The sequence below is a fragment of the Danio aesculapii genome, chromosome 4 (assembly GCF_903798145.1).
Source record: "Danio aesculapii chromosome 4, fDanAes4.1, whole genome shotgun sequence".
Taxonomy (NCBI): domain Eukaryota; kingdom Metazoa; phylum Chordata; class Actinopteri; order Cypriniformes; family Danionidae; genus Danio; species Danio aesculapii.
Window position 1 is genome coordinate 16,780,853 of NC_079438.1, and position 12,527 is coordinate 16,793,379.

Sequence of the window (12,527 nt, forward strand, 5' to 3'; positions counted from 1 at the left end):
TTTAAGGATCGTCAGCTTGTTGTTGTTCAGCAGCTTTTCTTCCTGTTCAGCTGAAAGGTCTGCTTTAACTTTACTTTTGATTTCGTGACTCTGAATGTTTAGAGTTATATTTAATGCTGAATTATTGGAAACTATTGAGTCAGTCTGATATAGAAGAGAACAAACACTTTAAAGGGATTAAAAAATAAAGCTTTTAGACACAGTGTTTAAATGACCGTGTTTGACTCAGTGTTTAATCTGTGTTGGAGGATTTGATCTTCAGGATCAGACATTTAAATCACACTCACACATCTAAAATCCCTTCATCATCTCCACAAATAAGCGTAATGTAGAAGAATGAAACTCACATGCAGAAGTACAGACGCTCTTGTGCAGCAGGAACACAATCTGAGCTCTTTGACTCTTTCACTTCACTAAAACACACCTGTATGATCTACAGGTATATCCTGAAATATTACTGGCTCCACAGAGTGACACTGACATGAATATTCATGAGATTCTCCTGACTGTGGGCGTGTCCTGAAGACAACACGCAAACCACTGGAGCTGAAGATATCTGTGCAGCTTCTCTGAGCACGAGTGTGTTGAAGGAAGATTTAGAGAAGGTATTTGAGATTAAATCTGAGAGGTCTCTGAAGAATATTTACAGCAATGTTGAACCTATAAAATAAGATTAGAGATTTATATATAAATGAGTACACCTCATACAGATCTCCCTGTTATATTATTATTTTCTATATGATGCTGTTCAATAATATTCAATAAGTGTGTTTTTACAATAGATTAGTCAGTACCAATGGCAAAACTGGAACTAATGAACAAAATAACTTCAGATCACAGTGAAGAAAAACAGCAAACACAAATGAATAATGTTTAAACAGAGGAAAAATCAAGAACACCATAAAACAGTATTGCGTTTAGTTAAAATGGTGTAGTTTGTCATTTATTCATTGTTTGCAACACATAATTAGAATTTACATGTTTTATCTTTCTATTTCTGAAGGTGTTTTCAAACTTATTTTAATCAATATATCTGTTTGTCTATATTCACTATTAGAAATAGTGATTGATATATATATATATATATATATATATATATATATATATATATATATATATATATATATATACAGTTGAAGTCAGAATTATTAACCCCCATCAAATTTTTTATTCTTTTTTAAATATTTCCCAAATGATGTTTAAGATTCAGGAAATTTTCACAGTATGTCTGATAATATTTTTTCTTCTGGAGAAAGTCTTATTTGTTTTATTTCGGCTAGAATAAAAGCAGTTTTTAATTTTTAAACACCATTTTAAGGTCATTATTAGCCCCTTTAAGCTATATTTTTTCTCGATAATCTACAGGACAAACCATCGTTATACAGTAACTTGCCTAATTACCCTAACCTGCCTAGTTAACCTAATTAACCTAGTTAAGCCTTTAAATGTCACTTTAAGCTGTATAGAAGTGTCTTGAAGAATATCTAGTAAAATATTATTTACTGTCATCATGGTAAAGATAAAATAAATCAGTTATTAGAAATGAGTTATTAACACTATTATGATTAGAAATGTGCTGAAAAAATCTTCGCTCTATTAAACAGAAATTGGGGGAAAAATAAACAAGCGGTCCAATAATTCAGGGGGGCTAATAATTCTGACTTCAACTGTATATATATAGAGAGAGAGAGAGAGAGAGATTTTTTAAGGCAGTGTATTTATTAATGCTGTGCATTGTATATATACAGCAGTCAACATTTGAAATGATTCAAAAAGCTTTTCTAAATTGTCCTAAGACAAGAACAGGACAGCTTTAATGAAAGGTTTTGATTATACAATGATCACTCATTTACAATACAGATGTTTAATACTATTGTTTTTGTCATCATTTCTCAAAATTCAGGATAAAAAGTCAATAAAAATATCAATAATTTACTCAGAAACTGGAAGACGGGGTTGACGTGTCTTGGTTGTGACTTAGCAGCTTTTATTCATTTATTTCTTTGTTCTTTTATTATATGTTTAAAGGGAAATAGCATAAGGGAATACATAGTTACACACAAACCATTATAAAAGGGAATTTTAAAATTGAATACAGATAACTTAAATATCTTAAATGACTGAAATCAGGGAATCATTAAAACCTTTAGATTGGTGGAAAAGAGTTCACAGATTCAGGATCAGTTAGCATACATTGTGTTCTGTCAATGTGATGTTTTCCAAATAGTGTAAGAATTTTACTTCACAATCCATAAACAAGATTATTTTAATCAGTTATAATGATAAATTTACAGAACACTAAAATATAATTATGAGATAACGAGGAACTAGAATAGGTTAGTGTAATTACAACTGAAACAGTCATTTAATAATAGTATATCTGTATTATTAAATATCTGTAATATTTTAAAATGGCTTTCTTTTACCTTTACTTTATTAAGAGTATATATATATATATATATATATATATATATATATATATATATATATATATATATATATATATATATATATATATATATATATATGTCATATATTCATAATATATTCATATTCATTCAGGGTGTCGTGGAGGGGAGAGGTGTCCAACCTACAGCATCTATACACTGGGGTACCTCAGGGCTCTGTGCTTGGACCACTTCTCTTCTCTATCTACACGGCATCTTTAGGAACAGTCATCCAGAAACATGGTTTTTCCTACCACTGCTATGCTGATGACACCCAGCTATACCTCTCTTTCCACCCTGATGATCCCTCGGTTCCAGCTCGCATTTCAGCCTGCCTGTCAGACATTTCACTCTGGATGAAAGATCATCATCTCCAGCTTAACCTCATGAAAACGGAAATGCTTGAAGTTTCTGCCAACCCGACTCTTCACCATAACTTTTCAATCCAGATGGATGGAGCAACCATCACTGCATCCAAAATGGTAAAAAGCCTTGGAGTTACGATTGATGACCAACTAAACTTCTCTGACCACATTTCTAGAACTGCTCGATCTTGCAGATTCGCACTCTACAACATCAGAAAGGTCCGACCCTTCCTATCTGAACATACAGCTCAACTCATTGTTCAAGCTCTTGTCCTCTCCAAACTGGACTATTGCAACTCTCTGCTAGCCGGGCTACCAGCTAGTTCTATCAAACCTCTTCAGCTGCTTCAGAACGCAGCAGCACGAGTGGTCTTTGATGAACCCAAAAGAGCACACGTCACTCCGCTACTCACCCGTTTGCACTGGCTTCCAGTTGCTGCCCGCATCAAATTCAAAGCTCTGATGTTTGCTTACAAAGTGACCTCTAGCTGTGCTCCTTCTTATCTGCTCTCACTTCTGCAGATATATGTGCCCTCCAGAAACTTGCGTTCTGTGAATGAACGTCGCCTCGTTGTTCCATCCCAAAGAGGGAAGAAATCACTTTCCCGAACTCTCACATTCAATCTGCCCAGTTGGTGGAATGAACTCCCTAACTACATCAGAACAGCCGAGTCACTTGCTGTCTTCAAGAAACGACTAAAAACGCAACTGTTTAGTCTCCACTTTTCCTCCTAATCTGCAATTGCCTCTCTGGCTATACCACTAACTGAGCCCTCTTTCTCTCTCTCTCTCTCTTAAAAAAAAAAAAAAAAAAAAAAAAAAATTTCTACTAATGTTTTGCTTCTTAGACTTTTACACGCCTGAAACTTGTCTATAGCGCTTGTTCACTGCTGCTCTTATAGTTGTGTAAATTGCTTCCTTGTCCTCATTTGTAAGTCGCTTTGGATAAAAGCGTCTGCTAAATGACTAAATGTAAATGTAAATGTAATGTAAATGCTGCGCCTATTTTTAAATAGCCAACTCTTGACGGCTGCTCTCGCTTACGGCCATACCCCCCTGTGCATGTGTGATAGTGGTACATTCCAGGAAGTGTTTGGCAGCAGTTGGTGAGAGAGGCTCACCACATTTTCTTCTGTTTAGTTTTATTTTTGACTAAAATACATTTTTGTTAAACTTTTTTTTGTGTTTGTTTAGTTTATCCTCCCAGCAGCGTGAGCTGTTCGGGAGGAGTTTTTTTTATCCCTATTTTTTTTGCAATGGACGGATCTACGGTGACAGACCTGGCAATGGCGGATGGATTTGAGAAGGCAAATGACAATGAACTGGACAGACGACAACAAGAAACAAACCGATCGGAAAAGGAAGCAAGGAAAAGGATTTATCTAAAAGAAGCAACTGTAACAGTGGATATGGGACAAACAACAGAGGTTAACAAGAATAGAAAATATGGAAGAAAATAAACAAAGTAAAGATGTGAATTTAAGATTTGGAGAGAAATGGTGGGATTTGAAAGATTGTACAGTGAAAATGATTTATGGGTTTTTTAGAGATGGGGTTTTTAAGAAACCTGGTGCAAATCAGTACTGGATACTGATGTTTAAAGATGTAAATGAAGACAACTTATGGTCTAATATAAATGGCAAATGTGTACAGTCAAAACTGGAGAATTTAGAATATTTTATCAGGAGTAAAGCAGTGTTTACAGATGTCATTTTAAACAAAATAGGGATGGAGGAAAGTCTCACATGTAAAGTGTGTCAAGAAGCAGATGAAGGATTCTTACACCTGTTTTTATATTGTAATGAGTTGAAAGATTTTAATGAGAAATGCAAAAACATGATTTTAACTTTGAAAGGAGAAAGACACGACAATCTAGAGTGGGAAAAGGTGTTACTGTTGGGGCTGAACAAAGAATGTAATAATAAAAAGCTTATAAATTTACTTGTGATTTTAATGAAAAGTGCAATATGGGAGAGAAGAGTTGTAGCAAAAAAGGAAAAAGTTTTATTAGATGTGTGGAATGTGTTTAAGAGGAAGATGGAGAAATATTTTGAATGTCTATTTTATTATTTTAAGTTAGAGGAAATGCAGGAGGCTTTTTATGATGTTTTTACTCAAGAAGTCACAAAGATTTTAAATGACACAGGAATAAAAATGTCTTTTTTAAAATGTGATTTTACCTTTTAAGGAACACTACTTGCAACATTTTATGTAAAAAAACAAAAAAAAAACACATTGTTGTGAAGCTATGATGTAAAATGGACCTTTTTAATGTTTTGTCTTAAGTGTAATCTGTTTAAATAAGTGAATTGTATGAATTTTGAACAGTATAATAAAAGAAAAAAAAAAATGTGACCACCTGGGAGAAAGATAGCGTTTTGGTCAAATGGAAGCAGGTGGACTTGAGGGTCCTAGAAAACCCATAGTAACTGTTATTCTCTGGCCTTCAAGGGAATAGAATGCTATTTTAGCTTTTTTGTGCGGTGCTGGCAAAAAAAAAAACAGGTCCCACCTAGATTTGAACTTAGATCGCTGGATGCAGAGTGCTATCCATTACACCATGGAACCTCAAGATGATGTAGAGCTGCTGCCCGACATGAAGATGATGAAATAAAAAACTGGCCTTGCAGGAAAGTAGCAGAAGGTCCATCCAAGGCGGAGCCAATGTGCATTGATTTCTGAGTAACTCGTCATTCGGCATGCAGGGCTCCTCACACATTTACTGGAGCATTACTAGGTAGGACCTTCAAAAGAAAAGCACGCTATTCTAGGCAATTTGACGACTAAATGGCAGGCAGGGCAAAGAAGCCACAACAGAACAGATGTGATCTTATTTTTTCTTTTTTGACCACGTCTAAAATGTTCAATTTGGCTTGTGAAAAGGGGAATTAGCTCAAATGTTAGAACGGTCGCTTAGCATAGGAAGGGGCCCAATCTTCTCGCTCACTCGCAAGCGAACAAGTCGCAAAAAATGGAAAAATGCGACAAATTTCGCTTGCAGTAGTGTTCGCGGCTTTGTGCATAATGTGGTATTTTGGTTGCATATTGCATGTCATTCTAAATGTTTTTGCGTGCTGGATTCGAACACACGATCTGTGTAACACAATATCCAATCAGTGTCGGTTTCAGCGGAGCCAATCAGCTGCGCTCTTATTGAAATTTTACTGACGTAACACAGGCAATTATATTGATATTACTATTATTATGTGGATATTGTTCTTAAAAAGCATATTACGTTAATTAAAAATTAATGAAAATGTTTCAATTAAACATATGTATGCATGCTTATGTATATATAAGTATATATATATTTATGTATTAATATATAAATATATACTATACTATATATATATTAATATATGTTATATTTCTTTATGTAATAATAACTTTAAATGAATGCACACAAAAACAAGCAATATGCAAAATGGTTTATTAAAATTATTACAAATATTAAAATCGCAAAACAATGTAAAAAAAAAACAAAATAAAAACATATCTTCATATATGCAGGTGGAGCAGGTGCAGGTGGAGGAACAGCAGGGACTGCACTGGATGTTGGTGCAGCAAATGATGGAATCACCATTGACACACTCATGTCTGGGTTAAAAACAAGTGTGCCAAACAATGATCCAGGTCCTGAAATGGGCTGCACAACACCTGGTGCTGTGGGGGATGGTGCAATGGGGCACACCGTGCTGGGGGCCGGTGGAAAGGAGCACACTGTGGTGGGGGCAGACACAATGGGGCGCACTGTGGTGGGGGCCGGCGCAATAGGGCGCACTGTGGTGGAGGCTAGTATGATGGGGCACACTGTGGTGGAGGCTGGCGAGATGGGGCGCACTGTGGTGAAGGTCGGTGTGACGGGGCACACCATGGTAGGGGCCGGTGCAATGTGGCAGACTGTGGTGGGGGTTGGCGCGATGGGGCATACCGTCGTGGGGGCCGGTGGGAAGGAGCACACCGTGGTGGCATCTGGCAGGAAGGAGCAAACTGTGGTGGTTGCAGAAGCAGACTTTCGACCAGGTCAAAGAAGAGGTGCCTGTCCTTCTTTATTTGGAGGAAAGACAAACTGGTGTTTGGGGCCTGATGTTGATGGTGCCTCGTCCAATTTTTCCCTCGGCAAAGGAAGCTGCGTATCTGCCAAAGCAATTGGATCAAGTGGAGTCAGTCCCTGAGTGAGTACACTCATTTCCTGATCCTTTTGCCTCCGTTGAAACCTGATAATAAATGATATGTATTATACATATATATTAATTTAGAAGTATTCAGGTACTTTAAAGAAAATAATGTGCTTTGCTTACCACTGAATGAGCGTCTTCTGGTTTAGCTCAAAAAGCTGGATGCCTTAAAGCGCCCATGTGTCAGCTGAGGCTGATGTCGAGGCTGGTAGTTGATGCGCTGTTTATCAACATCCAGGAGAGCTGTCCACAGCTGGATGGCCTCTGTCACCTGCAGGTCAGTGAGGTAAGGAGCCTCACGAAGACCTACCAAATAAGCAGCCAGATCCTGGAACTTGTCCCACCCAGCAATGCTATCAGGTCCAATGACTACTCCCTGGTAAATACAGATTAAAATCAGTATATGTGGAATAAAAAAAGACTAAATCAAATTAAGTTCTTAATGTATCTTACCTGAGCCTCAACAGAGAGACTGTCTCCAGAGTCAGATGGCTGTGACGGCACTGAGGGGGCTGGGCTAGGAAGCTGTCCTTCTCCACCAGCTGATGTGGACGGCTCAGCCAGTGATGCTGGGGACTGAGGCAGAGGCGAAGATGAGGGGCTGTTTCTGAGATCACGGCAGGGGTCATCCTCATACAGCACTGAAACTGTGATGTGATGTCCTCCATTATCTCCTCCTCAAACCCCTCATCTTGTAGATCCTCGTCATCTACTTCCTCCACCAGCCTGTCTTCCTCCTCTGGGTTCTGGAGCACCAGAGTCAGGGTTTTGCCGGTCTGGCTGTAAAGGTACTCCCATCCCAGCAAATCACCTTAAAGAATAAAACACTAAAAAAACATATATTAAATAAAACTAATAATAAAGTAAATATTTAGATAAACATTTTGTGTAGTACATTAAAGCTTAATAAATCACTTATATAACAACTAGTTAATGAATTTCTTGCCTGTATATGCTCGAGGAGGGTGATAACGGTTATCCCAGGGCTTCCCTAAGACTGCTCGGCTAAGCCTGTCCACAGCCTCTCTCATGGCACTGCCATATGACCGTATGGAGGATGCTCCTTTTATGGTGCTTTCCATCCGGTCATCATTCCAGCACATCAAGCCCTTAAGGAGATAGGCCTGAAAATGCGCATCACTGGCACTGGTCCCTGGAAATTAAAATAGTTGAAAATATATGAAGAATTAAGTAACATGTTATTAGGTTATGTACTAACATTAAAATTATTGTCATTATAAACAGAGTTACTTGTCAGGCAAGACAGCTTTGTCAATGCTGATAACATCACAAATGTTATTTAAATATTTAATAATGTGACATTAAAGCAATGGAAGTAATCACAGTGCTTATATGTTTTACAAAATAAAACGATCCAAATGTATGTAATACCTGGAATAAAACGGTTTAGGTGGAGGTGGAAGGACTCCAAAGATGTAGAGCCACGGGCACACCTGTAACAACACAGCTCCACACCGCCTTTCTTCAGTGTCCCTGTCTTCATGTATAATGGAAAGTTCTCTGGGTCTTGAATGCACTGTACATGCTTCTGCTGTTCCTTCCATATCTGCTGGATCCGTTCGTGGTCCAGCAGAGGAACACCCAGAGTGTCCTTCCCATGCTCGCTGTCAAAATGGTCCAACAGCTTTCCAATCAGACAGGTGGTCTCCTCCACACCTCTGGTCCTCCTACGGCAGTGCAGTGCTAGCTCCCTCCGGTTTATGCGAGCACTGAGAGCCGTTTGTGAAATGTGGTCAGTCTTCTTTGCCGCCAGCTCACCTTGCTTTGCCTGGCGAAGAGCGGCCACATCTTCTGGATCCCACTGAAAGATGCACGTGGACAGACGTGCCATGAAGATCCCGCAGAGCGGATGACCTTCTGTCGTGACACTTGCTGCAAACCGGCGCATAAAATGCCAGATGTCAAGGCGCACTTCAAGCTCATCCCACTCCCGAAACATGATCTTCACCGAAGACTGGCCGTGCTGACTGCAGCAATCTCTGTCCACGTACATTACTTTCGGGGCTGCCTCTCCTGCCTCCTGGTAACGCTTCATCAGCCCGGCCGCCATTGGGTCCAGTCCATGACCCTCGGCAGCTGACAGCACAGAGACAAGGACTTGGCCGTGTTCGTTCCCCACATTAGTGCACCAGGCAGCTGTTCCCGCAGCAGCACCTGCAAGTTTCTTTGTGATCTATTAGGAAAAATAAAACTGTGTTAAATATGTACACACACATATCCATATCTGGCAAATGTCTGGATATAAACATACCTTTTTTGTGGAGTCCATCTTTAGAACACAGCCAAAGACGGAGGTGATTTTGGCCTTGACCTCGTGCAGTCGCCCCAGAACATCCCTGGCATAGACGGCTAACAGCCACTTAGGTTTGGGTATGGCAGGTAAGAGGGGAGGCTCAGCAAACACAGGAGGTTGCACAAGGGAGGACCTTGTGAATAGTTCACAGGCATTCAGGTACTGCAAGACTCGCTGTGTCCATGCCTCGCTGTGTTGAAAAGCTGAGTCACACTGTTGCCCAGTGTCCTCTCCCTCAACTACCCGGTTGTCACATGAGTATCTAAGGAAACAACATTATAATCAGGGAAATGCTTTGTTTGCTAAAAATTAACACAAATAAAATATTGGCATTATGAATTACCTCTATGTCAGCAAAGCTGGAAACTGACTACGGTGGCCAATATCCAGCTGTCCTAAGATGTCCTCGGACCAGGCAGGATACTTCTTTTTGCACCGCTTACACTCCAGATACCCAGTGGCAAGGTCGTACCAGCCGTCGATGTCGAGGACCTTGCGCACCGTGCGGTAAATTCCTGCAGCTGTTAGTCTGTGCTTACCACAGCTTAGGCGAACACAGACAAGTGGAAACAACCACATCTTCAGTGGCATCCACAGAAAAAGTGGTCGGCAGAAGAAGAGGTCAGGAGAGGCAGGTGGCTGCGTGTTAATTAGAGGGGGCTGGGGAGGATACCACCAAAGCTTCAGCTGGGACACTAGCTCTGGCTTGTCGGTTTTTAAGTTTGTTTTAAATACCGTGTTCCGGATCCACTCATGCTGATAAGGGGGAAGCTGATCTTTCCAGTGAACTGGAAGCTCAACTGGTGGCAGATGATGTTGAAGATTTGGTGTTTTTGCTGTTTCCGCTGATGGAGACGGATTGGCACAGGCCTCTGAGTGAATAGTAACAAACAATTTATGGTTAACAATATTATGATGACTGTTGCTTTAGATAGTAAGGTGCCACAAATTATGCCCATGAACAGCCAGTGAAGCAATAGTTTTGGATAAGTATTATTATTAATATGACTATACTTAGAAATACAAGTTAAGAGAATGGTACTGTTAGGAAGCAAAGAAATTAGTGTGCACTTTATTGATGAAAGGGATATGGAATTAACACAATTCTCTGCGAATGAGAATCATATGAAATGGAGTAAGTAAAATGAGGCATGATTAGTATAAATTATTGAAGCACAAAGACATGAAGCATGCACACAGATACAGTAAGGAAAAACTGCTCAGCTGATAATGACAGCAATGAATCACTACCATCTAAGAGAGTGAGTGAGAAGAGCAAGCGACGTGGAAAAGTTATCTGATGAATGTTCAATAATGATTAGTTCGGAAACGCAAATAAATACACTGAAACCTTTGAACATCCTTAAGGTTTTGAAGAAGTGCACTCAAAGAATGCGTCCCGCTTGAGGCATGATGTGACAACTCTGTACTGTAGATAAAAATTTGATTCATTATTTTTTGTAAAAAAAAAATACTTAGTGTGTTTTCACAAAATATTCTTATAACATTTTCATTTGTGTCGTGTGCCACACCTGCAAAGAGCTGTGCTTCACATTGTGATGCAGCAAACACCAGTTCTTCATCATCTTCAGCAGTGGATCTGGAAGTGCCTGGAGCATAAATCTTAAAAATATTACTGTGAAAAATACACACAGCCAAATGTACAATACGATGGTGCTTACTTACCAGTAGTAAAAAGCTGCCTTTGGGCCATACGTTTGGCTGGGGGTTCTGCTGTAGGAGGAGGTACAGTGGACTGCAGTTTTGGATCTGAAAACAGAAAGTTTGACATAACAATAAATAAACACATATATAACTGCTGTTGGGATAATTCTGTATCATGCTCAGTATTCACTCTCCTACTTACAGGGTTTAACAGGTGACATCAGTTTTTTTGCCAGCTGTGAAGGAGACAAGTGCTTGCCCCGTGCCAACAGCGATTTCACAGTGGCAGTCTGCTGTACACCTGTTTGGATGGCTGCAGGTGGAGGAGCAGGGACACTGGATGCTGCAGGTGGAGGTGCAGAGACACTGGATGCTACAGGTGGAGGTGCAGAGGCAGCAGCAGAAGCCAGTCTTTTCAGGACATACGTCTTGAAAAGTGCCATGTTGGTTTTTGGCCTGGCATCTGCCTTAACCAGGTACCTGATGAGGGCTTGAGCCTCCTTGTTCTGGTCCTCAAACACATCTTTCATGGACCGGCCCTTAAAGTCACCAAACTCCACCATCAAGCACCCTGTATCTCCTTTTGCCCTGGCTTCTGCTTGCATTTCCTGTTTCCTCTGGTACTTCTCTACTTCTTCTTCAATCTCCCTGATGGAGGAAGTGTACTGAAGAAACAGGTGTATGTTTTCTGACAAGGGTGTTGTCTGCAGCTTCTCATCAGAAATGCTAAGCACCAGGTACACCGCATACCCCAGAGCATGCTCTAGGAGCCATCTAAATCTTTGGCCCTGGTACTTGCCAAACTGAATCTTGCAGTGAGCCAGAACTAAAAACTGGTCACTGGGGTCTCCACCATTGCTGCTGACAAAAGCAGTGGCCTCTGCCAGCACCTCTTTCTTGGGTTTGGCCCTTCCAGACTCCCTGCTTACAAGGCGCTCTGCCTCTGCAGATGGCCCCAAAAGGAGTCTGCTTGATGTCGCTGATTGGCGGCGGAAAATCGAGTATGCGTACATTTTTTCTGAAAAAAAAAAAAACATTAGAGAGAACATTACCTAGAGCATTTAGAAAGATACATTTACATTAAGTCTGAAACAATAATTTAACAATGTAGACATAATCCATATTATTGCAGTAGTTTTTCTACAGATATGCCTAATATATGCATGGTAGTACAACTTAAAATTCATATAAATAAATGAGAAACAACAGAAATTAAAACATTAAGTTATAAAATACATATTAAACTCTTAAGTCTTTACATTATGACTATTTTATAAATAAAATGTTTGTACTTCAGCTATTTAATATAACTATTCTGTTGTGTAATATATCTGAAAACACAAGTAATAAAATAAACAAAATACAATATATGCTTATAATATTTTTACAATAGATTTATGAAATACAATACAATCTAATTACTAAATATATATCATGTATTGTCATGAACACGTGTTAAACTCAAATGTTTTTAAAGTTTGTGCAGTCGTTTTACTTAAAATAGAATTATTTTAAAAGTATAGAATTATTTGCTAAATTAAATGTTTAAGAAAAAACT

General features: G+C 39.2%; 1 protein-coding gene, 2 long non-coding RNA genes and 1 pseudogene across 3 annotated transcripts; all 4 read right to left on the reverse strand.

The window, feature by feature from the left end:
- The window catches only part of LOC130222227 (NLR family CARD domain-containing protein 3-like), a 36,323-nt pseudogene extending 35,699 nt beyond the window's left edge, over positions 1-624 (reverse strand).
- Positions 625-6,713: 6,089 nt separating this feature from the next.
- On the reverse strand, positions 6,714-7,662 carry LOC130222297 (uncharacterized). Its single transcript, XR_008836428.1, has 3 exons — positions 7,444-7,662; positions 7,114-7,366; positions 6,714-7,029 (listed from the first exon to the last, which is right to left on the reverse strand). It is a non-coding gene; the product is annotated as an uncharacterized LOC130222297 (long non-coding RNA).
- A 254-nt stretch (positions 7,663-7,916) lies between these two features.
- On the reverse strand, positions 7,917-10,059 carry LOC130222712 (uncharacterized). Its single transcript, XM_056455239.1, has 5 exons — positions 10,040-10,059; positions 9,672-9,848; positions 9,263-9,566; positions 8,383-9,184; positions 7,917-8,143 (listed from the first exon to the last, which is right to left on the reverse strand). Exons 1-5 carry the CDS (start codon positions 10,057-10,059, stop codon positions 7,917-7,919), a joined length of 1,530 nt encoding a protein of 509 aa, XP_056311214.1.
- A 777-nt stretch (positions 10,060-10,836) lies between these two features.
- On the reverse strand, positions 10,837-11,283 carry LOC130222290 (uncharacterized). The gene is made up of 3 exons (XR_008836422.1): positions 11,172-11,283; positions 10,991-11,074; positions 10,837-10,914 (listed from the first exon to the last, which is right to left on the reverse strand). It is a non-coding gene; the product is annotated as an uncharacterized LOC130222290 (long non-coding RNA).
- Positions 11,284-12,527: the final 1,244 nt, after the last annotated feature.